This window comes from Mustela putorius, unplaced genomic scaffold (assembly GCF_011764305.1).
Source record: "Mustela putorius furo isolate JIRA1106 unplaced genomic scaffold, ASM1176430v1.1 tig00000127_pilon_pilon_pilon, whole genome shotgun sequence".
NCBI lineage: Eukaryota > Metazoa > Chordata > Mammalia > Carnivora > Mustelidae > Mustela > Mustela putorius.
The window spans coordinates 15,753,440-15,777,438 of NW_025421288.1; the positions used below are offsets into that span (position 1 = coordinate 15,753,440).

The window sequence follows — 23,999 nt, forward strand, 5'->3', positions numbered from 1 at the left end:
GAATGCCCTTAAGCCCTGTAGTTCTGTGCCGGGCCCACTGCCTTTGGTCCATCAGGGGAGTACGTCTCCCTAGCCTTGCCTCACATTTAGAAGGGGCAGGGGCCTTTTGGGACCATTGCACTTTCCTGAGGCTAGAGGGATTTGGGGCACACCGGGCCCCAGACCAGAACAGCTGTGGAAGGAGGGTCATGGCGTTGTCTGGAGCTGGCTGGAGGAGGCCCCGTAGGGCCCAGATATGCCCCCCAGGGAGGGAGCCCCGAGTTGCCTTCTGGGGAGCAGCTGCAGGGCCCAGGGGCGGCCTCTCCCACTCCTTTTCCGCCCCAAACCTCTCCTGGGTATTGGTGAGGTGAGGAATCAGGGCACCGTGGAAAGTCTTGGAGGGAAGGAGCACAGAAGTCAGCCAGGAACCCTGAACACCACTCAGGACCAACGGATTTTGGTGGGCACAAGACTGGGTCTAGGGGGCCTATGTATCTCTCCACATGTCACTGTCCAGGAGCGCCCCCCACCCCATGCCAGGCCTCGCTCTGGGTGCAGGGGGGTCATGGGAACAGCACAGAGACAATGTCCTCCCTCTCTGTGGAGTAGCCGGACACTTGGTCTCTCCAGGCTTTAGGTCGCCAGCAGTCCTTTCCCTGCTCAGGGAAAGCCCAGGGTCTCCGCCTGGCTGGCACCTGCCCCAGCCAGACACAACCGGCTGCCATGTCACACCGCTGGGCCCTCTCGCCATTCACACTGTGGCTGGCTTTGTAAGTGCCCTGTGGACGAAGCAGATCGCCCCCCCCACCAAGGCTGTTTTCTCACATCTATATCTGAACATCACGACACCTGTAGTCTTGTGGGCAGTGGGGACCCAGGGGGACACCAGCTGGGACCACCTTTGAGCGCATGTGGTGTGCAGCCCATCGGAGCCCAGCTGCCCCGTCTGAGACAGCGGCCCACCAGCAGGGAGGTGATAATGTCCGAGTCAGGGTCCCACTCCGGGGCCTGCACACCTGGGGGCAGATTCTGAAGGCAGGGGTGTTTGCCGGCTTCCCTCCTGGCCCCAGTCCTCATAGCTTGAACCGAACCAGGTGAATCCAGTACAAACGGGCAACAGGCAGGTGTGGAGGCAGGGCGAGGCCGTGGTCCTTCATCTGTGGCCATCAGGCTGACCGGGGTGGAGGGTGACGGCTGGGGTCAGGGTCCTGACTGATTCGGTGGTCGCAGAAAAGATGGGGACTCCCGTCCGTCCTGCCATGGGCCACAGAACCCACTGCCCGCCTTTAAGTGGGGCAGCCCGCAGGACCACCTGAGAACAAGTGCCCTATAGGCGAGTCCCGTGAGGAAATGTCCTCATTGTTCACACCTTCTCAAATGTCACCTCCCCAGAGGGGCCTGCTCCCAGCGAGGGTCACTTTCTAGCACATTCTCAGCATGCACCCTCTCCAAAGTCACCTGCCCAGACTCCCTTCCTCTTTCATGCCTGCCCGGCCTCTGCCTGGAGAAGTGGCAGGGCCCTCCCCTCCGACAGCAAGTTGGCATGCCTTAGTGACTGGGGGAGGTGGGAGGTCCTGGAGGGCCCAGGGTCACTGCGGCCTCAGTAGGACTGAGCACGGGCCCCGGGGAGGGACTCTCCCCAGGCTGGTGAAGACGACCCCAATCGCTCAAGGTGAGAGACCCGGCTCCTTATGTGATCCCGCCGCCCAGCATCCTTGGAGATGGGCCTGGAGGGGACCGTGGGCCCCCAGAGGACGGAGGACCCGGGGTAGGGTCAGGCGGGTGCTGCTCTGGGGAGCTGGAAGGGGACGCCTAGGAACGCTTGGAGACAGGATGAGGTCTGCAGGACGCCGGGTCGAAGAAGAGTGGCTGGCGGAGGTGGACGAGGAGGCCTGGGCGGAGGCCGGCGCCGCAGCAGGTGCAGCGGAGGGGGGCGGGGCTGGGAAGGGCGGCGCGGCCTGGCCTCGCGCGGCGCACGGCCCGCGGGTTCGGGGCGGCGACGGAGCCGCGGGCTCGGGGGCTGCCCGGCTGCCGGTCCCCAGGGTCCCAAGCTCGGTCCCCCGCCGCCCCGGCCCGCGTCCCCCGCCGCCCCGCCCGCGCGCCCCTCGGGCTGCGGCGCTCCGGGAACTCGCCGGCCTGCGTGCGCGCCCTCGAGCGGCGTGCGCGGCCCCGCGGGGGGCCGGCCCGGATGGCCCCGCCCCGGCCGCGGCCCGCGTGACCCGCCGGGTGCAAACAGCGCGGTCAGCTGACTCGGCCGAGTGCGCCGTCATCCCGGCTATAAGCGCGCGGCCTCCCGGCGCTCGGCTCCGACCCCGCCGCCGCCACCATGCAGCCCCCCAGCCTGCTGCTGCTCGTCCTCGGGCTGCTCGCTGCGCCCGCCACCGCGCTCGTCCGGTGAGGCCCCGCGCGCCCCGGCGCCCTCCGCGCGCCCCGGCTCCGGAATGCGGCCGTGCGCCCGCGCCGCCTCCTGCGGGCCCCCCCCCCGCGGCCCCGGGCCCCTTCCTGCCCTGCCGCCCTGCGCTCGGCCGTGGGGGGCGGCGGCTGCGCGGGCGAGGGCGGCTGGGGCCCGGGCCGACCGAGCGAACCCAGGACAGGTGCATCGCGGTCCCTGCGCTCGCGGCCGCGTGCGGAAGCCGGGACCCCCGCGTGCAGCCCGCACAGCCCCAGCGCCCGCTTGGCCGCCTCCTTTGCCGGCTGTGAACTGGGCGTGGTTGCCTCGGTCTGTGCCGGGGGCTCTGGGGCGGGGGACCCTGTGGCGCGGGGAGCCCCCCGGCGTCTCAGAGACACAAGGGAGGAAGCCTAAGGGGAGGGTCTGGGGGAGTGGCCGGGCTGCAGCAGCCTTCCGCACCGGCCCCTGCCCTCGTGAGGACCACACCTTCCTCAGGCCCAGGACCCTGTCCCCGGTACCAGGGCAGTGCATCCACCGCCGGGCCTGGATGCGACGAGCCAGGCCCAGGACCAGCAGGGCCACCGCCCACCCTCCCACTCTTGCCAGGCAGCCTGCTTTCCCAGATGGGGGGGTGGGTACAGAGGGCCAGCCCCTTCTCTCCCTGCACCCACCCTGCCCCATGGGGCCTGGTGCCTGGGAAGGCATCCTTGTGCCTTTGCCATGGGCCTTTTGCCCGTGGGCAGGTGGGTGAGGTCACAGAGCTGTGGGAGCTGGCTGGGGGCCGAGTGGGACTCACCCTTGCCAGAAGGCCACTCGGCGTGGGCTTTACCATGGGCTGTGGCTTGGGGGCACGTAGCCCCAAATGGAGTCTTTGTGGGGAGGCACCTGTAGGGCTGCGCCTACCCTGGTGCCACCCACAGGCCTCCCCGCTGGGAATGGACGGCCGTGGGGAGCGGAGGATGCGGCTGTGCGGGCCTCGCAGCCAGACCAGAGCCCCTCACACCTCCTCCCGGCCCTGTGGGACTGATGGCACCTGTTTCCTGGGTTACTGGAGGGCGTGTCCCCTTCCCCCAGGGGAGAACTGTGGACTCTCACAGCCTCCTAGGTCTTGGGCAAGAGCCCATCTTCCTTAAGCACGCCCTTGGTGTGCCAGGAAGGGCCAGCTGTGACCTTGAATTCCCAAATCGCCTGGGCTGGGAAGACCTGCCGTCCAAGGGTTGGGGTGTGCTCGGGGGTGTTTTCCTGTCCCCTGCACCGTCGGAGCTGGGAGCAAGCTGAAACCCAGGAGCAAGGTCCCAGGCCAGAGAGGGACCTACATGCACAAGAACCGGTCACCTGACCTCAACCCCGTGCTCTCTCTGCCCAGGCAGACTGCCAAGGCCGGGAGGGGCTGGCACTGGGGGAGCCGTGGGCATGTCAGGGGAAGGCAGACCCAGAGGCAGAGACCTCCACCACCCCAGGGCAGGCCTTGCCTTCCTGGGGTCTGCACCGTGATGGGGACAGAGGACGCATCGGCAGGAAATGAATTCACTACTGTGAGGGCCCTGGGGGGAAACAGGGTCACATTGAAGGTTGGCCAAGGAGGGCTTCTCGGAGGTGGTGTTGAAGTCCCATCTGATGACCAGGCATAGCCTGCCCTGGTGGCCGGGCAGGGAAGTGGGCACCACCTCTTCGTGGGGGCTGTGTGGAGAGCAGCAGATTCGGAGGGCAGGTGAACGGGTCCCCTCAGAGGGCATGGGGCCGGTGTGACGCATGGGCGCCCGTGCCCTAACGGACCCCACGGGCCGCTGTCCCGGGAGGGACCGGAGGAGGCACCGACTGTGGACAAGGGATGGGGGAGGGTACGGAGCAGTCCGGGGGGAGGAGGAGGCGAGCCCTGATGAGCCCCTTTCGCTCCTCTTGACAGAATCCCGCTGTACAAGTTCACCTCTGTGCGCCGGACCATGTCGGAGTTGGGGGGCCCCGTGGAGGATCTGATCGCCAGAGGCCCCATTTCAAAATACTCCCAGGGGGTGCCCAGTGTGGCGGGGGATCCCGTTCCGGAGGTGCTCAGGAACTACATGGACGTGAGTATGGGGCTCGTCCTCTCGGGGCGTGGGCTGGGTGGACAGCAGGCCCGGGTTAGGACGGAGCTGGCTCTCGGGGAAAGCGCTGAGTGAGTGTTCTGGAAGCCCTCTCCTCTGCACCTTGTGGTTTTGCAGGAGTCACCTGCTCCGTGGGGGGAGGGGCTTCTGCCCAGCCCCGCCCTTCCCTGCTGGGTGCTCCTCCCACTACCCCCGCCCCTTGGGGACTCCCACCTGTGTCCCCATGAGGGTCCTGGCCCTGGGGGGCGGGGTGTGCAGGGAGGTGGGGGTGCCCTTGGCTTCTCCGGGACCTCGCGCTGCATCCCACTGACAAGGGCATCGGGAGCTGTCTTGTTCTTCAGGCCAGCCTGTGGCTGTGGGGGACAGGGTCACAGCTGCAGATAAGCGAGCTGGGCCCGTGGCCATCAGCTGGGTGTGGAGGAGCCCAAATCAGACTCAGGCCCCAAGGGGCTGCGCGGTCCTTGTGCTCCGGTCATCCGGGCCTGCCTGTCCAGGCCTAATTAATGGCTCTGGAGTTCTTTTGTTTCTGCCTGTCCTGCTGGAAGGCCTGGCGCTCCCCATGACCCTCTCCTGCCTCCACCCCTCCTTCCTCACTGGTCAGCAGCCAGTGCTGATCGCACCCAGTGCTCCTCGAGGGGCAGACAGGTTGGAGTCGGGACATGCTGTAAGCCCCAAACCGAGCCAGGGCTGGGTCAGCCTGGTCCCAGCTCGGGGTCAGGTCCTGGGACCCCGCCTGCACCTCTGGGGCAGCCCGGGTGGCGTCTTCCTGCGTGGTCCGTCCCCGCGTGGTGGACCGAGCTCCTCACTGATATCCGGACGCTGGTCCACCTGGGGTTGGGACATGTGGCCATGCCCTCTGCCCTGTCTGGCCGGAGCACCCGCTGTGCCAGGAAGCTGTGGCCTCACAGGCATGTGACTGGGCTGGTGGGGGGGGGGCATCTGTCTCGGGGCCTGAGCAACCAGTTCCTGATCCCCTAGTGCAAGCTCTTGTGTGGACACACACACACACACACACACACGGAGATTTGCTGAGTCATCCCCCAGCCCCCCAAATCTGGACACTTATTTCAGGTCATGAGGCAGCAGCTGCTGCTTGTCCCTGGAGCCAAGTAGCAGGAGACTCGCTCCTGCAGGGACTGGAGCCGGAATCCCTTAGTGACCCAGGGCCCAGCCTCTGTCCCTGGAGAAGGGGTGCCCAGGCTGGCAGGGCCCAGGGGGCCCCAAGCACACGTTTTCCTCCAAGCCACCGTGTCCTCTGACCTGGGAGAGCCCCAGTGACCGGGTTTCCCTTTGAGGGTCCAAGGGGCATGTGCCCCCTTCATGCTCACCTGTGGCTCAGTGGCCCCGGTCTTCCCACAGACTGCCTCCTCCCCCGTGTACTGATGAAGAAACTGAGGCCCTGGGTGCGAAGGCAGGGTCTCTTGGCAGGGAGGGATCTGAGCCAGTGCTCTGGCCTCCAGGGTGTACCTCCTCCCTTTGGTTGTCCTCATGCCTCTGCCTAGGAGCCCACCAAGCTTGGTCCGGTGGAGCAAGGACAGGGTGGGAATGAGGTGCCAGAGGCAAGCCCTGATGTGCCCCCCGTTGTGGGGAGGCAGTCGCCCCTTGCTGGGGGCCTGGGGCAGAGGTGTCTTCCCGGCGGGTCCTCCGGGGCCCTGGGTCCGCCGAGCCGCTGTGACTGCTGGTCTCACCTTTTACATGGGGTGGTCGTCCCCCACCCTCACGTGTTCAGGCAGGAACCCACAGCGCCCAGGGGTGTGAGGACCAAGGGCCGCGGAGGGGCGGGAGCGGAGCCCGGGTGTCCGTCCTCTGGCCTGGGCCTCGCGAAGTCTGGACGCAGGCTAACCAGGGGCGCGGTGCCCACGGCCCTGACGGACCCCGCCCCGCGCAGGCGCAGTACTACGGAGAGATCGGCATCGGGACGCCCCCGCAGTGCTTCACCGTCGTCTTTGACACGGGCTCCTCCAACCTGTGGGTCCCCTCGATCCACTGCAAGCTGCTGGACATCGCCTGCTGTGAGTCTCCGTGCCGCCTCGTGCAGCGGGGGTGCGGGCAGGGGGACGGGGCCTGGCCGCCACCTAGCAGGGAAGCAAGCCCCCCACCCCGGGCCCCGGGCCTTCGGTGGCCCTGCCTCGGCCCCTGTCGGCCGCGGACGCGTCTCGGCCACACCGGGTGGGCCTGGCCCCGCCGCCCTGCCCCAGGGCACCCCACTTTCCAGGGGAACCCGTTCACGGCAGCCTAGCTTCGCGTCCTGGCTGGGACCGTGGCGGCAGAGGATGGGGCAGGGCAGGCCCGACCACTGCTGGCCGACACCGAGCCTGGGGTCATGGGTCTGGCCGACACCGGCGGGTGGCCTGGTGGGGGGCTCCACGGCAGGCCAGGCGGCGGCTGACGGGCCTCGGCCGCGCAGGGATCCACCACAAGTACAACAGCGGCAAGTCCAGCACTTACGTGAAGAACGGCACCAGCTTCGACATCCACTACGGCTCCGGCAGCCTCTCCGGGTACCTGAGCCAGGACACCGTGTCGGTGAGTCCCTGCTGACGCTGCCCCGGGCCCCGGGGCACTCCGACGGCGCGGTGACAGCCCCCCAGGGCAGGGCCTCTGAGGTGCGAGCAGGAGCGTGGCGGGGGGGGGGGTTGGCTCGGGGCTCGGGCAGCGGACCTGGTGCTGTGCGTTTCTGGGGTACGTGCGCCGTGACAGCCTGAGCGCTGAAAGTGGAGCCACGAGGGCGTGGGTGCGAGAGCCGCGGGCCGAGTCTGGGACCAGGACCCAGAAGCGATTCAAATGAGGCTCCTCCTTGGGTCGCGGCCGACAGCTGGGTGGGGGAGCCGGTCGCAAGGGACTGACTTCTGTTCCGATGCCTTGGCCACTGGGAGGGGAGGGCAGAGATGTGCCGGGGGTCCCCGTAGAGGACACTGGCGGTCCCTCCGGGCACCATGCCTGCCGCAGAGAATCTTTGGGGTGAAGCAGGTAGGCAGGCCCTGGACGGACCTGCCCACGCCTCTGTGAGACCTCTTAGTGTGCAGCCACCAGAAGGGTCAGGACTGAGAGTCCTGGGGGCAGAGGAGCAAAGCAGAACATGGCACAGCCCCTGCCCCGCGGCCTCTGGCCCCCCAGCCCCAACCCCAGCCCCAGCAGGAAGGCGATGGGGCATGGTGGCTACGGCCCCTCCTGCAGCGGCACGGCCCCTCCCCGGACCCACCTGCCCTGCTGGGGTCTCCTCCTGATCTCTGTGGCCCAAAAGAGGATGTTGGCGAGGACACTGCCCTGTGCCCGCTGTCAGGGTGTCGGCCCCAAACAGCCCGTTTCTCCCCACATCCTGCTCAGTGTTTGTCAGCTGCTGCCTGGCCTGTGGTGGGGGAGGGGTGGTGTGGCCTTGAGTCTGCTGAGTTGGGTCATAGTTGGGTCATGGGGATCCAGTAGCCCAAGGTCAGGAGCAGGCTGGGTGGGGCTGGCCCAGGGCCCACCTATCTGTTAACTCCGATGGCAGCTGTCCTGACGATCTTGGACCCCTGTGTCCCTCTACTCAGCTGTGTCCCCACCCGGTGTCGCCAGCCTTTCCTCCTGGGCTTTGTGCGAGGTCGCGGGTGATGACTGGGGCTTGGGTGCACGCACACATGGGGCCCGGGGCTTGGGTTCCGAGGTGCCCATGGCCCGCTGACCATCCCCCTCGGCCCACAGGTGCCCTGTAAGTCGGGTCTGTCGAGCCTGGCTGGCGTCAAGGTGGAGAGGCAGACGTTCGGGGAAGCCACCAAGCAGCCGGGCATCACCTTCATCGCGGCCAAGTTCGACGGCATCCTGGGCATGGCCTACCCCCGCATCTCGGTCAACAACGTGCTTCCCGTCTTTGATAACCTGATGCAGCAGAAGCTGGTGGAGAAGAACATCTTCTCTTTCTACCTGAACAGGTGGCGTGGGAGGGGCTCGGCCCCCGGGTGGGAGGGGCTCGGGCCTCACCCCTCCTCCCAGCTCTGCGGGGCTCAACACTGGGGGCTTGGGCTGCCCACCTCCCCTCTCGGCACCGGGCTGCGGCCTCTGACTTGCAGCCTCTGACCGGGAAGGGGACTGGTCACTCCTTTACAGACGAGTGGGGAGCCCTCTGGACAGGCTGTGGGGCCGGGGCTTCCCGTCAGCGGCTCAGGCTGTGGGCCCAGGATCTCGCTCAGTGGGCCCCCCTCCCGCAGAGCCAGACCTTGGTCAGGGCTCATGGTCAATCAGCCCGGGCTTCCCTGGGTCTGATGGTGGGCGATGTGGCCCCAGAGTCACTGACGGCCCAGAGGGAACAGAGCCACAAGCTCCAAACTGTGGCCAGACCTCCAGAGGTGAGGGGCTTCTCAGAGGAGGTGAGGTGACCCCGGTGGGGCCCTCAGTGCCAGATGCTGCTAGAGGGAACCACGGCCTAGGGTTGACGGTGGGGAGCGGCCCCCACCAGCCGCCCCTTGGCAGCTATGCCGAGTTTCCCAGTGGCCTTGGCCCTGCACGGAAGGGTGGGTGATCTGTGTGCTGCGCCCTCGAGAAGGGGCCCCCGTCTCCGTCGGGGCAGTGCCACAGGTCCGGATGAGGGTGTGCCAAGGACGGATGTAGGTGACCCCCGACGGCTGGTGGCCACTGCCCGCACGCCCCCTCCTCACCCTCGGGGTCCAGCCCCAGGCACTCCGGCCGAGTGCCTGCCCGGAAGCCTCCCCTCTTGCCCGGCGCCTGCCGTCAGCATGGGGGCCACCCTCGGGGTAGTTCAGCAGCCACGTGAGGCAGAGTCCCCTCCCAGAGGCCAGGTGACCCCAGGCCGCTGACTAGGCTGGGGTCTTTCCCGTGAGCCCTCGGGCCCAGGCTCATGCCTCCTGGATAGGGTGGAGGGGCAGGGCAGCAGGTGCGGAGCAGATGGAAGCCAGCCGTGGGGTTTCCCTGCCGGGATTTCAGGGGTGAAGCCTGGGGGAGGGCAGGCGGACGGGGCTTGGCCTGGTGTTTCTGAGTGGGGCCCGGCCGGGAGGAAGGTGAGTCCAGCGCAGAATCTGGAGCAGTCTGGAGGCGGGAGCAGGGCCAGCAGTGCAGGCTGTGTGTGGGGAAGCTGAGAGGTGAGGGGGCGCGGGAGCAGTTGGGTGAGGGCAAGGGCATCCTTGGGAACAGAAGGTACAAAGGCCCTGGGGCAGGAATGAGCGGGCTCAACTCCCCGTGCTGCCCAGTGCCTCCCCCAGAAGCCTTCCCTGGTTGGTTTTTCTCCGGCAGCTGCGGCCCCCTTCCTTGGGCTCCTGGCATTCGCTTCCCCCTGGCCGCTCGCCTGCCCCCGGCCTTCCTCACTGGCGGGCTGGGCACCTCTGCAGGCCTCACCGGGTGTGGGGTCGGAGCCCTGCCCCTCAAGAAGGGAGTCCTCCCCCTCCTGTGCTCCCTCCAGGTCTTTCCGTCTCTGCAGCGCCGCCCACCCCTCCTGGCTTGGCCCCAGCGTGTGGCTGTCCTGTCAGCAGTCAGGCTGGACCCACAGGGCGGGCGTGGGCAGCCCGCGCCCCAGGAGCGAGCGTGGCTGACTCCCACCCTCTCTTCCCCCAGGGACCCCGGCGCGCAGCCCGGGGGTGAGCTCATGCTGGGCGGCACAGACTCCAAGTACTACAAGGGTCCCCTGTCCTACCTCAACGTGACCCGCAAGGCGTACTGGCAGGTCCACATGGAACAGTGAGTGCTGGGCAGGGGGGCCGGAGCTCGGACCCGCGGGGAGCCTGGCGTGCGGGGCCCTGCCCAGCCGCCCACTCAGCCGGCCTCTGGGTAGCTACAGCCCTCCGGCCCCTGGCCCTGGGTGTCCGTTCCCACCTCCTGGTGCCCAGCTGTGCTCCTGGCCCCTGGGCTCTGACCCTCCGCTTGCGATCTCGAGGCCGGCAGTTAACCCGCTCTTGACCTCTTGAGTCTGTGCCGCCGCTGCGCACAGCCAGAGGGGGGGCAGGCAGGATCCCCGCAGGGCTGCGGTGTGGAGGTAGGACTGTCCCCCAAGGCCCGCCCTGAGCCCAGGCCCAGGCCAGCGTGCTCACGCCCCCTTCCCTGCAGGGTGGACGTGGGCAGCAGCCTGACCTTGTGCAAGGGAGGCTGCGAGGCCATCGTGGACACGGGCACCTCGCTCATCGTGGGCCCCGTGGACGAGGTGCGCGAGCTGCAGAAGGCCATCGGGGCCGTGCCGTTGATCCAGGGCGAGGTGAGCGGGCCGGGCCGCGTGGACGGGGTGAGTGGGCCGCGTGGACGGGGTGCCCCCGCCGCCCCTTCGGTGCCCCCCGAGCTGTTCCGTCTTCTCTCCCTCAGTACATGATCCCCTGTGAGAAGGTGTCCACCCTGCCCGAGGTCACCCTGAAGCTGGGCGGCAAACCCTACAAGCTGTTGTCGGAGGACTACACGCTCAAGGTCAGTGGTGGCCGGGGCGGGGCGGGGCGGAGGCCCCTGGGGCTGCGGGCCGGATGCTGACCACAGTGGCCGGCCCAGGTGTCGCAGGGCGGGAAGACCATCTGCTTGAGCGGCTTCATGGGCATGGACATCCCCCCGCCTGGCGGGCCGCTCTGGATCCTGGGGGACGTCTTCATCGGCCGCTACTACACTGTGTTCGACCGGGACCAGAACCGCGTGGGCCTGGCCGAGGCCACCAGGCTCTAGCTGCCCGCCCGCTGGGGAGTAAGGGGTCCGCAGGAGGAGGCTGGCCGCCCCCGCCCTCCCGGCCACCCCTGCCACACACACTCACGCTCAGACTCACACTCACAGCCCAGCTCTGCAGGCGCCGGGCTGTCGGGCTGCCGTTTTGTTCTGTGGTTTCCCCGGCCTTGGCGTGTCTGTCTGTCTAGTAGAGGGCGGGGTGTGGGGCAGCAGCCGCTAGGCTGACCCCGAGTCTGGAGCCACGTGACTGACTGGGAAGCCCCAGCCTGGCTTGGCCGCCCGTCGTCTTGCAGCCGGGACCCCCCCCCCCCCCACCCCACCCCCAGCCCGTGCCTCGGGGGCCTGGCTGCCCCGGCAGGACTTCTGGACTGAGCCCCCACCCCAGGCCAGGCTGTTCTCTGGGCTTCTCCTCCTGGGGTCTGGCCTGGGGTCCAGAGCGGGGCACTGCTGGCCCATCTTCCCGTGTGGCCCATCGAGGAAGGGGCCCCGCCGAGGCCTAAGGACAAGCAGGAAGGGTCAGGACTCAGGGACAAAAGGCAGCCTTGTGATGCCTTTGGGGTCCTCCTGGGGCTCGACCCCATCCAGGAGGGCGTTTGCTGGTGCCGGTTGGGGAAGAAGGAGAGGAGGGGGGCTGGTGCCACCTTCTGTGAGCTTTTCCCCTCTTGAGTGACCAGGAGCCAAAGTGAACATGGAAATACAGTCGTCTGGGCCTCTCTCTTCTGTGTTGGCGTGTTTTGTTGGGGGGGGAGGGCGGTTCTGAGTCTGGCCCTGGGAAGGAGCTGGAGTGGCTGGTGTGAGGCCGTGGTTCCCGAAGGCTGACTCACAGCCAGGCGGGGGGCGGGGGGAAGCTTTGGAGGTGCCCCGGCTCCCAGCCCCCAGCCCTCAGACCCCCTGCCCTGAAACAGAGGATCCTGGAGGCTCGAGCTTGCTGCCCAGCCTCGCTGGCGGAGGCCTGGCGCGTCCTGAGGGCTGGGGCCTGGAGCCGCAGGATGTGGCCTTGGCGGGAGGGTTGGGGTGGGGCCGGGCGAGGTTGCCAGGGCCTGCTCTGAGCATGGGTCAAGGGGAGTGGCCCAGGTGAGTGGCTGCCATGCTTCCCCGGACGACATCTCACCAGCAGCGGGGCCCCGGGCTTCCCCAGCCCCCTGACGCCCATGAGAGCCCAGGACGCGAGCTGGCGAAGGGCTGATGGCGAGTGGGCAGCCTGCCTCCCTCTGGGCCTCCTGGCCACATCTGGACGCCATCTCTGCGCAAAGCAAGTCGATGTTGGAGCATGCCGGCCTGGGGGCCCGAGCCTCAGGGTTCAGGGGTCCCAGGTTAGGAATCGCCTCAGGCTGCATTGACCTCCCCGCAGATCTGGCCTCTTGGGAGTTCACTGAGGGGGGCTTGGGCTCATCAGCCCAGAGGCAGCCGCACAGGCAGGAGGTCTGAAGGGATGAATAGGAGTGTCTGAGCCACTGGGACGATGCCCGCTGCGATCAGCCACTCTGGACACTTGCCTGGAGCCTCCCCCACCCCCGCAGGTGTAAGGGAGATGGCAAATACGACCGATGTCCGCGTCCTGGGGCCTTCTCAGCCTTCAGTGCTGTGGCTGTCCTTGGCCTGGCCCTAGGGAGGCAGGGACTGCACCCCACAGCCAGGCCCTAGCTGGCTCCTTCAACAGACACTCGACCAGATTTGCAAGGAGGCTTACAAACACATGCCCTGTGTTCCCCGCACCGGAAACATGAGCAGGGAGCCGGCGGGCCTGCTGGGGAGATGGTGTCATCCAAGCCTTTGTGCCCTAGGACACCTAGAGTCAGAGCTGGCCAGGAAGGAGTCAGCCCTGCCCCACCCCCACTTCCAGTCCCTGCTGGCTGCCCTGGACCTGCCTCTGCCTGCCAGGGCCTTGGAGGGCGGCTCCCACGCTGCTGGCCCTGCCATTGTGACCCTCAGCTCGGGGCCACCTCCACCCCCTCTCTGGAACATGGGGGCGAGCACAGCAGGGTGGCCCTGTGCCCAGGCTGAGCCTCCAGCCCCCATCTGGCCACGGATCGGGTGCCGACGCTCGAGCCCAGGACCAGGACGACTGCCCTGTGCTGCTGGCTGGGTCCTCTGGACCCTAGTGTCCGACTCCCGGCTCACATCCAGCTCTGTGACCCAACCCCAAGCCTCTGGTCTGACCCTAGAAGCTGGGTGACGATAGGCCGCCCCCCCGCCAGCCCAACACCTGGCCCCAGTCCCGGCTGGCCGGCCGTGCTCTGCGCCAGTCCAGCAGGCTCCGGGGCGCATTTCCTGCCTCTACCCTTGCCCGGAGGACGCCCGGCCCGAGGAGAGCGCCTTCCCTCACCCACCGGGTGGCGGCCAGCGGGGGCTATGGCTCCCTCCCCTCGCTCCTGCCGCTCTGGGTCCTGGGGCCCTGAGAGGCAGCCTCAAGGCTGTGTGGAGCAGAGAGCCCCGAGCCCGCCCTGGGACCTGGGGCAGGCAGCCCTCCCCTGCTGTCTGGGGACTAGCGGGCTCCTGTGCCCACCAGCCGCGCTGGCCGCCGCAGCCGCCCCCGGGCCGAGCCTGTGGCAGGTGGGGCCGCGGGTGAGCTGGGCGAGCTGTGGCTCCGCATGTCTGCCTCGGCTGAGGCCTGGGGTGCAGGCCACGTGTGCCCTTGGGAAGGGGGCAGCGGGTGCGGCATGAGGGAGCACCGAATCCTCGTCCCCACCACCGTCCCCATCCTCCGCATGCCTGTGGGCTCTTGGACCGGGCCGGGCCCTGCCGAGGGCGTGGCCAGGGTGGGGGTGCGGCGCTGGTTCTTGGGGCCTCTCCCGCTCACCAGGGCTTTCATCAACCTCCTGGAGGTCCCTGGGGTTCCGGACAGCCACGGAGGAGGCTGGACCAGGGTGGCCGGGGGCGGGGCTGGCAGGGGAGGGCTCGGGGAGGAGCTGGGGCCTGTCCAGCGAGGGGGTTCCCAGAAGGCCTCAGACTCAGAGAGAAGTTTGGGGAGAGCAGGGCTCGGCAGAGGCCCCAGGCAGAGGCGGGCGAGCACTGCCCCTGAGAAGACCCGGGCTCGGAGGAGAGGCTCGGAGGAGAGGCTGGTCAGGGAGCAGCCAGGGCCTCTGAGGGGACAGGGGCTTGGGGGAAGCTGGGGTGGGGGGGCGGAAGCGTAGGGCTACCACACACAGGCACAGCTTCTGGGGGGCTTTGGAGGGTCTGGGGTCTGTGGAGGCTGGTGGGTTGGTGAAGAGGGCACTCGCACGGGGAGGGGAGGGGCTTCGGGAGAGGCGGAGAGGGTTAGGGCTTCCTTTTCCCTTGCTGATGGGACTCACTGGGACTTTTGCGGGAAGGAGAGGTCATCTGGGGACAAGTGTGAGAGAGAGCAAGAGGGTGTAGAGTGACTGGAGGCTCTCAGAGGGGGCTGGGGCTGCGGCTGGGCGGGGGGTGTCGGCTGGAGGAAGGGGCATCTGCCAGGGTTGCGGCCCAGGTGGGACAGGCAGGACTGGCAGAGAGACATGGGCAGGTGAGAGGACTTGTCCCCACAGAGACAAGTGCCGTTAGGGGCTTGGAGAACATCTGGCCCCATGGGCCGAGGGAGCCAACCAGTGAGAGGTCAGGGCCTTCACGACTGGACGCGTGAGGGCTTCACATTCAGGAGGTCGGGCTGAGGGGTCTGTCCTGGGTTGCGCAGGGTCAGAGGGTCAGGAGTCTCTGTGGGGTCAGAAAGGGTGGGGCCGCTTGGAGGCCACCAGGGTCCAGCGACCGCTGGATTTGAGAGCCTCTGGTGCTAGGGCCTCTGCTAGGGGCCGCACTGTGCAGAGCGGGGTGTGGGGTCGGGGCTCAGAGAGAGGCTCCATTTGGGGGCGGGCTGGGGAGGAGTGCAGGTGGGGGTCCCTGGGCTCTGGGCAGGGTGGGGGCCCCGCCAGGCCAGCACTAGTTCTTGAAGAGGGACAAGGACTGAGACGTGGGGAGAGGAGGGACCGGGCAGTGGGAGAAGGGGCAGCGGAGGGGAAGGGGCTCAGCCAGCCGTCCGGTCGCTGCGCTGGGACGAGGGGGCCAGCGGCGGGATGGAGGGTCTTCCTCCTGGAGAGACAGTGGCCAGAGAGACTGGGGGCCCTGCAAGAGGGAGGGGCAGGGAGGCAGGGGAGGCTCAGCGTGGGGACACCGGGTGGCACTGTAGGAGGACCCATCCCCGCAAGCCCCCCCCCCCACGCCGGCTCTGTAGCCCCCCAGGGTCCCGCTTCCCGCGGGCGCGCGCGGCCCCCACCCTGCGGGCGGGAGGAGGCGGGGAGGTGGCGGCGCCCGCCGGCGCCGTGAGTCAGGCTGGGCTGCAGCCGCGCGGCCGGCCTGGCGCTGCGGAGGGAGCGCAGGAGCGGGGACAGCGGCGCCGCCAGCCCCGCGTGCTCCCCCCGCCGAGGCTGGGCCGCCGGGACGCGGAGCGGCGGGACAGACAGCGAGCCGCGGCCGGCGGAAGGACGCGCGGACCGCGGCGCAGGGGTTGGCCCGCCCGCCAAGGAGTCGCCAGCAGGTAAGGGCGCGGGGCGCGCCGTCCATGTGGCCACAGCAGCCCTGGGCCGGTACCCGGGTGACGGCGCAGACCCCCCTGGGGTGGGGGGAGGGCGCGGGGCGCGGGGGTGCCTTGGTGCCTGCCTGGACAAGTGCGCGTTTCGCGGAGTGTCCTTGTGCGTCTGTCCGTGGCACCGGCTTGGGGGCTCCCTGCGAGGGAGCGCTTGGGGTCCCAGCAGCCGCTCTCGGGCAGCGATGGGGGGCGGGGACGACGCGCACGGGTTTGAGGCGCCCGCAGTGGCCATTTCCATGCCCCGGCGATTGCGTCCGAGCCTGTGTGGCTGTGTGTGTGTCCACGCTGCGTGTCACAGTGCAGAGCTGTTTACCTGGAAGCATCTGAGCGCAGGGGCGTGCCCCGGGGTCTGGAGAGCCTTGGGGTCCGATGTGTCAGCCGTGTCAGCCTGCCAGTGCTCGGAGAGCTCTGCTCGTCCTGCCAGACCGTGGCTGAGACGCTGTCATTGTGGGTTTGCGTGTCCTGTGTGTGCCGGGGCGTTAGGGATGCCGGTGTGCTCTGTTTGTTGCACAGCCTGTCGGCTGGGGCGTTGCTGGGCATAGGGGGGTGTTGCTGTTGTGTGTCAGTGGGTGAGTGTTTGTGCGCAGACGGCAAAGTGAGGAAAAGCCCCCGGTGCTCCTGCCAAGGCTGCTGGGAAGGGCTTTGGCATCGGGGTGGCTGGGGCGGGGGGTGGGGAGGCAGGTGGCAGGCGGGCAGCTGGCTGCCTCGGTGGGGATTTCCGTCTCCTTTGGGGCCGCTTGTGAGTCTGCAGGGGAGATGCTGCAGGACACCGGGGCAAGCCCTACAGGGCAGCAGGACCCAGCTCGTTCTTCCTCTCCCCTCCCTCCAGGCGCAGGGCCCCGGCCAGTGCCCAGCCTCGCTGGGAGCCCCGGCCAGCACCACGGACGGAGCCCAGGAAGCCCGAGTCCCCCTGGACGGGGCCTTCTGGATTCCAAGGCCCCCGGCAGGCTCACCCAAGGGTTGCTTTGCCTGCGTGTCCAAGCCCCCGGCCCTGCAGGCTCCGGCGGCCCCGGCCCCCGAGCCCTCAGCGTCGCCCCCCATGGCGCCCACCCTGTTCCCCATGGAGTCGAAGAGCAGCAAGGCGGACAGCGTGCGGGCCTCGGGCGCCCCCCAGGCCTGCAAGCACCTTGCCGAGAAGAAGACCACGACGAACCCCACCACGGTCATCGAAGTCTACCCGGACACCACCGAGGTCAATGATTACTACCTGTGGTCCATCTTCAACTTCGTCTACCTCAACTTCTGCTGCCTGGGCTTCATCGCGCTGGCCTACTCCCTCAAAGTGAGTGGGGCAGGGGAGGGGCCAGAGCAGCGGGGGATGGGGGGCAGGCGGGGGCACCTCGTGGGATCCAGAGACACATGGCTGTCGGCTAGCTCTGAGCCGGCAGGGAGGGGCTGCCCTTCCCAGTCCTGCGCTGCGGAAGCTTCCAGGCTGCCTTGCGGGGCTCAGGGGCCCCGGGCCTGCATTCTCTGCCCAGCCAGCTCCCTCCTTGCAGAGCAGACCCAGGGCTCAATGTCCTATCCTCTGGGCCGGGGTCGCTGAGCTGTCCCTGCGGAGGCGGGATGGAGCCAGCTCCCCGATGAAGACCCTTGGAGCCCTTCCCTGGTGACAGGGGGACAGCATGGAGACCTTCCTCTCCAAGACCCTCCCTGGGGCCCTGAAATCAGGCAGGCATTCAGAAAGAGCCCACGGTACCCAGGGTCTCGCTCAAGTCACTGCTTTTTGCCTTCCCTCTCCCACACGGTTTCTAGACAGTCTCTCCTGGTGGCCAGAGTGCCCAGGGACAGAGAGCCACAAGCATGTCCCATACACCCCTGACGCCCAACCTGGAGTGGGTACAATTTCCAAAAGCCCCTCACCGCTGGGAGAGGAGCTGGCTGGGAGCCAAGCAGGGTGCCAGGAAGACGGGCCTCATGTCCCCGGGACAAGGCCGAAAGCAGTGGACTAAGATTGCAGGGGAGAGGCTGTGGCCCACTCACATTTGAAGCGGGGAGCTCTGGGCAAATGTGTAAGGACTGAAGGGCCCCACAGCCAGGACCCGTCTCCCTGTCACTCGGAAGGGACCGGCTCGTGTCCGGCCAGATCGTCACAGTCCCCAGATCGCGGGTCCAAGCCCAGGTGCGCGTCACCGATGGCGGCGCCCAGTGAGGTGGGGACTGAATGTGGGGCCGGAGGGAGGGGAGGCTGGCCCAGGAGGAAGGGCGGAACCTGGCCGGCTCTGCCTCTGTGCATCCCTAAGCCGCACCCCTCCCCTGGCCTCCCGCGCCCCAGCCACCTGGCTTTCCCCACCTCCTGACTCATCGTCAGCGTCACTGCCGCCAGGCGTACCTTCGCTCCCAGCCTGGGCGCTGAGCTCCGGGCTCCGCCGTGTGGGGCCCGAGTGCGTGTGTGTGAGTGTGCATGTATTCACGAGTGTGTGTGCCCCTGTAGCGTGAGTGTGTACGAGTGTGGACGTGGAAGTACAGTTGCCCGTGTGAACATGTGTGCGTGTGAACTGTGTGTGTCATGGGCTTCAGTGTGCGTGTGCAATGGTGTGTATGCGTGTGTGTGTGCACGCACGTGTGTGCCTGTGTGTGCTGTGGAGGCAGCAAAGGGAAGGGGCCCTAGAGATTGGGGGCTGGAGGCCCCAGACCGCCCTCAGCTCTGGATCCATGGGGGTGGGATTGTGGGGGCAGCCGGCAGGGCTCTGCTTGCCCAGGGGTCCCTTGCCAGGCCCGACAGCGGCCTGTAGAACGGGCCCGGAGCGTGGGCTCCTGTCCGGAAGCTGTCCCCTCCCCGCCTTGGCTTGGCTGTGGCGCGGGCTGGCCCGGGGCCGGCCCATCTGGTGCAGGTTGTAGGTAGGTCACAGATTTCTCAATGGTGCCGGATTTGCACTGGGGTGGGGGTGGGTAGGAATTAGTGCTTCTGAGGGGCAGACGGGAGTCCACAATGACTCCCCCTCCCCAGGGCTGCTCCCCCACGTCCTTCCTGGGGGACAGCCAGGGAAGGAAAAGCTTGAGGCTTGCAGGGAAGGGGGTGGAAGGTGAGTTGTCTCTGGCCTGAGCGGCGGGCAGGGGGCAGGGACAGGGCGGGCGGGCTGGCTCTGACTCCTGCCCCTGGGAACGTGTCCATCTGTCCAGCCCGCTGCAGGCCCCCCAGCCCGCTGCACCCCACCCCATGTGTAGCCAGGCAGGGCCACTTCGAGGGCGCCAGACGGGCTTGGGGTCCGAAGGCCTGGGCCCGAGTCCCAGCCGGGTCCCTGCGGGCGGTGGGCTCTTGACGGGCGCCTCACCTGAGCTCCTTCCTTCATCCGCTCACAAAACAAACCGAGAAGGAGCAGCGTTCGAGTAAGCACACCTGGGCAGGGCCGAGGCTGGCGTTTCGTGGCTGTGAAAACCCCTGTGTCCTTGTCTGCCTGCGACTGTCTGTCCACCCGTCACGCCGTCCGTCTGCCCTCTCCAACCACAGGGGCCAGGGCGGTTCGGGGCAGCTGGGCATGCAGCACACAGACTGTGAAGCCTCGTGTCGCGGAGCCTCGTGTCCGGGGAAGGCAGAGATGCAGGAGGTCAGCTCTGCACTTGCAGTCAGCACGAGTGGCTCGTAATGACCCTGGCCCGCCCCGCCCCGTTAGCCCAGAGTCCTCACCTCAGCACTCAAGGCTCTTCAAGCTCCATCCTCCGCCATAGCTCACCCTCGCCGCCCGCGCCCTGCCCCATCCCCCCGGAGCACACCTCGGTCAGCGCGTGCCGCTCCCGCAGCCTGAGGGCTTTCTGTCCGCAAAGACTCCACGGACCCACTGTGGCCGAGCCCCCGCTTCCCAGCAGGGACCCCCCTGCCGCAGGGTTGGCCATGGCAGGGGTCAGAGGGTGCTGTAGGAACGGGCGGAGGGAACGGAGGACCCCTCCAAGACAGGAAGTGCCCCCATGTTTCAGAAAAAGAATACTTCATTCCTGATTTGGGACGAGTTTGGAGCCAGGTGTGGGAGACGGACGGGAGGGGGCATCGTTTTCACCGGGCAAGGGGGGTAAGGGGACAGGTGTTCCAGGACATGAGGGTGGGGCGACCTGGGAGGGGTGCAGGGCCCCCATCTTCTGTGGGGGACGAGAAGATGGTCCCGGAAAGCCGGACATGGCCATGCAGGGAGGATCTGAAAAATTATATGAGGAGTTTGGATTTCATTCTGTGTGAGACACAGAAAGGGAAGATACGGCCAGGGCTATAAAACCTGCAACCCACGTGCAGGAGAGGGACAAGAGAAGCCCAGGGGCAGAGCACAGTTAGCGTTCCAGTGCGGTGGCTAGGAAAGGAGCGCATGGCATGGGTTAGGGGAGGGATGGGGGGCAGGAGAGGAGAAGCAAATACAATGACACGGTGTCTGCTCAATCTGGCGTAAGAGATCATGGACCTCCCGGTAACAGGAAAGTAAAAGAGGCTGGTTAGGAGGGGCAGTACCATGACAATTTTTGTATAATCATATTTCCCCATTACTTGCTTTCTGAATATCAACATCATCCACCACCCACCCACCCATCTAACTATCCACCCACCCACCCAGCCACCTGCCTGTCCACCCACCCACCCACCCACCCACACCCACCCATCCAACCGTCCACCTGCCCATTTATCCACCCACCCACCCGGCCACCTGCCCGTCCAACCATTCCATCATCCATTCATCTACCCCCCCATCTACCCATCCATCCATCCATCCATCCATCCATCCATGCATCCATCCACCCAACCGTCCATCCATCCATCCATCCATCCATGCATCCATCCACCCAACCGTCCATCCATCCATCCATCCATCCATGCATCCATCCACCCAACCGTCCATCCATCCATCCATCCATCCATCCACCCACGATCCCTTATACATCGATCCACCATCTTTTATTGTCTTCACCCCAACCATATAATCACGGAACCCTCCATCCATCTGTGTTTATAGAAGTTCCTTACGCTGCCTCCTCCCTTCCCTACTCTCCCCATCTCATCCCACTGTTTTACATATCAGTGCACTTAACGATTAACCTAACCTCAACTTCTAAGTAACTTTCTCCATCTTACTTACCAGCTCTACCTGTCAGCCATCCGTCCGTCCATCCTCCGACCTAACACATCAGCACACCCGTCATCCTTCCGCCCTCCGCCATCCCCTCTGCTCCTCTAGCTGAGCCAGGCGCACCCATTGCCACGTCCCTGTCTTCACACTCCTCCTTGCTCACTTGCGCTCCGTTACCCTCAAGTCATCTCCTCCATCCCTGAGACCCGCGCACTATTTTTTTCTATTCCCCCTCCTTCTCATCCGTCCACATACCCAGCTACACTTCTTTGGACTTTGTGGAAGAGAAAAGTGCCGAAGAGAAGGAAATCCCAAGATTTATCCTGGGTGAGGGTGGCCTCCTCTTCAGGAACGTCTCTTCCTAACCAGAGAATCTTGAAAGTGGGTCCAGCTCTGCCCACGGTCACTGTCTTCCCAGGACTTCCTGGGCTCCAGCTTACTCCCTGTATCTTAACATCCCTTCCTAGAGACTGTAGGGACTACCACTTATTCCGTCTGTGCGTAGCGCCTATTTTCAGGTAATCCCTATTAGTTTTAGATTAGGCACTTCGTTCAGAATAGAGCACACTTACATCCTCCATTGTCTGATCATAAAACTCTGCGACCAGCTTCCTTCTGTATCTTATGTGTTCACTTATGGATTCCAGCTTTATTGAGATACAGCTGACATGTGGCACTGCGTGAGTCCGATGATGTCCACGGCGTGGTGATCGAGACGCGCACCTGCCGCGTGACGATTGCAGCAAGGCGGCTGGTTAGCACGTCCATCATCACACACAATTACTGTTTTTGAGGTCTGTAGGTTTTTGGTGGTAAGAACACTTCAGGTGCGCTCTCAGCAACACTCAGTCAAGTTATAGAGCGTTGTCGACAATCCCATTATATTTTAAATAATTTCAGACCTACCGAAAAGTTGCAAAAAGAAATACAAAGACTTCCTGTGTGCCCTTTGCACAGAAGTCCCCGGTACTAGCCTTTTCCTTCTCTCTGGCCACTGGCCTCACCTCCTCCCTCTGGCCTCAGGTCCGGGACAAGAAGCTTCTCAATGACCTGAACGGAGCAGTGGAAGACGCCAAGACGGCGCGACTGTTCAACATCACCAGCTCGGCCCTGGCGGCGTCCTGCATCATCCTCGTCCTCATCTTCCTGCGGTACCCGCTCTCCGACTACTAGGGCCTGCCGGGCCCCGCCGGCCGTGGAGACAAAGCACTGAGACATGTTCGTTGTCACGCCTGCTGTGACACAAGATGCGGTGTGGTTGGGGCTGTTCAGGGCACGTGCCCTGGCCCCCCCTAAAGCTGTGACCTGGGCAGCGAGGCCATCAGAAGCTCTGCGCACTACGGGGGCGGGAGCTCGGGGCCAGCCCACCCTCTCTGCCTCCTGACCCTCCGCCTCTGCCCGTGTCTGGGGTCTGTGCGGCTGCACCCTGGCTTCCACTGGCTGCCCTCCCTGGCCTCCTGTGCCCCCCCAAGGCTCCTGGGGCCCCTCTGACCTGACACCTAGCAAGAAGGGCTTCTGTGGGAGCTTCCCAGTTTGGGGGTGCTGCCAGCCTCTGGGGACTCACTCTGTCTTCCCTGACCCCACCCCTCCGAGCTGTGACCCCGCTCGAGCTCTGTGTCTGTGACCTGTCAATAAAGTCCCTGTCTGGCTCCGGCCCAGCCTCTGTCCCACAGCCGAGCGGGCACGGGGGGTTGACAGTGTTGGGAACCCCAATCTGGCACTGCCTGGTGGTCCAGGCCCCCAGGGCTGACTCTGCCGAGGAAGCTTTGCTCCGTGACCTGGCAGTCTTCTGCCCGTGAGGCCAGCAGACTGAGCTGGGCATTGGCAGCGGGAGCCCCAAACACGAGCCCCCCAGAATGTTAGGCAGCACGAACACAGCTGCCCACCTGGCTGTAAGTTAGAACAAAGAAAACCAGTGCCTCCCCCCGGAGGGGACAAGTCCCGTGGCACGGGGTCAGGCTGGTCTGGGGAACCAGGTGGTGCTCCAGGCAGCTCAGGAGCTGAGAGGGAAGGTGGTCTGCAGACTTGACCCCCGGCCTACGGGCGTGCTCAGCAGGGCGTGCTTTGTGGGTATTGAGGATGGTGCTTTGGGAGCGTCAGGACCCCTTGGGGGGGACAAGGCGGGGTGCACAGCCCCTGGTGTGTGGGCCAGGGCTGGGGGTGCTGGGGGAGGGTCTTTAATATGTCTCAGAGGCGAGGTTGAGGGATTCTGGGGACAGGCTGGGCGTGCAGTGCGGCGGGCAGGGAGGAGATGGCGGGTCCCTGCAGGTCAGACTGTGCCTTAATATGGGGACCCAGGAGGGCCCTGTGGGAGCAGAAAAGTCATCTGGCCTGAAGCCGTGGGTTTGGAGGCTCTGCGGGGAGCCCGGGCGGCCTGAGTAGTGCCAGCCGGCGCGGAGCCCGAGGAACACCGCCTCTTGCAGGACGGCTGGCGGGAAGACGGGCGTCCCGAGGGAAAGCCAAGAGTGTGGGGCGCTGAGGATGGAGAGGCCAGAGGCGCCGGCTGGGTTGAGGGGCCTGTGTGGGGGGAGAAAGCAAGGAGGGGCCGAGCTGTGCTTGGAGCGACGGGGACGTAGCCGTGAGTGTCCTTGAAGGGAGAAGCGAGGCAGGGGTCCCAAGCCTGGGGTGGCTGGTGACGGAGAGCCACTGGGAGCAGGCCTGGTGACCACGGCGGTCATGAGGTCCCGGGTGTCGGAGTTCAGAGGGTGCAGATGGGGCCCTGTCTGGCGGCATCCAGACAACAGAGAGTGACCCCTTCCCCCAGGACAGAGGCAGAGGAGCTGTGGGGCCAAGAATTGGGGTTCCCCTCCGATCTTCCTGGGAGAGGGGGGCCAGCCAGGAGCAAGGCAGGGCTCAGTGGGTAGTGAGATATTTGGCGTCTTTTCTGGGCAAAGGAACTGGGCGAGGGGTGGGGCCCTGTGCTCTCGGTCTCTGGAGCGGGCAAGGGTCAGCTGACGGCGTGCATCCTGGGGCCCGTGGTTTTCCCATGTGGTGTCCCGCTGCGGCAGACTCACCGGGAGGAAAGTGTCACCAGGGCTGCAGAGCAGGACACCAGGCTGAGCCTCCGCTGAGGACGGGAGGGTGCCGGCCAATCCCCCAAAGGCCAGGCTTCTGGGACTTGAGTCCTGGTGGGTCCACAGCTCCACGTGCTGAGTGGGGCTGCACAGAGAGGCTGGTGTTTCTGTGAGGGCCAGTCCGGCAGGGCCCGGGAACAGCAGATCCGGTCTGAGGACATGGTTCCCAGGCGAGAGGGCCTGGGTGAGTGGGCAGGACTCCAGCCCCTGGCCTGACCCAGAAGCCCAGGAGGAGGGGTGAGGAGGGACGGAATACCATGCCATGAC

At 66.4% G+C, this 23,999-nt stretch overlaps 2 protein-coding genes across 2 annotated transcripts; both read left to right on the forward strand.

The window, feature by feature from the left end:
* Positions 1-2,197: 2,197 nt before the first annotated feature.
* CTSD (cathepsin D) lies at positions 2,198-11,788 on the forward strand. Its single transcript, XM_045066669.1, has 9 exons — positions 2,198-2,373; positions 4,275-4,434; positions 6,341-6,464; positions 6,860-6,978; positions 8,134-8,360; positions 9,994-10,116; positions 10,483-10,627; positions 10,732-10,830; positions 10,909-11,788. The coding sequence occupies exons 1-9, from the start codon at positions 2,306-2,308 to the stop codon at positions 11,074-11,076; spliced, it is 1,233 nt and encodes a 410-aa protein (XP_044922604.1). The 5' UTR covers positions 2,198-2,305; the 3' UTR covers positions 11,077-11,788.
* A 4,088-nt stretch (positions 11,789-15,876) lies between these two features.
* IFITM10 (interferon induced transmembrane protein 10) lies at positions 15,877-22,311 on the forward strand. The gene is made up of 3 exons (XM_045066677.1): positions 15,877-16,060; positions 16,443-16,895; positions 21,682-22,311. The coding sequence occupies exons 2-3, from the start codon at positions 16,653-16,655 to the stop codon at positions 21,829-21,831; spliced, it is 393 nt and encodes a 130-aa protein (XP_044922612.1). The 5' UTR covers positions 15,877-16,060; positions 16,443-16,652; the 3' UTR covers positions 21,832-22,311.
* The last annotated feature ends 1,688 nt before the right edge of the window (positions 22,312-23,999 follow it).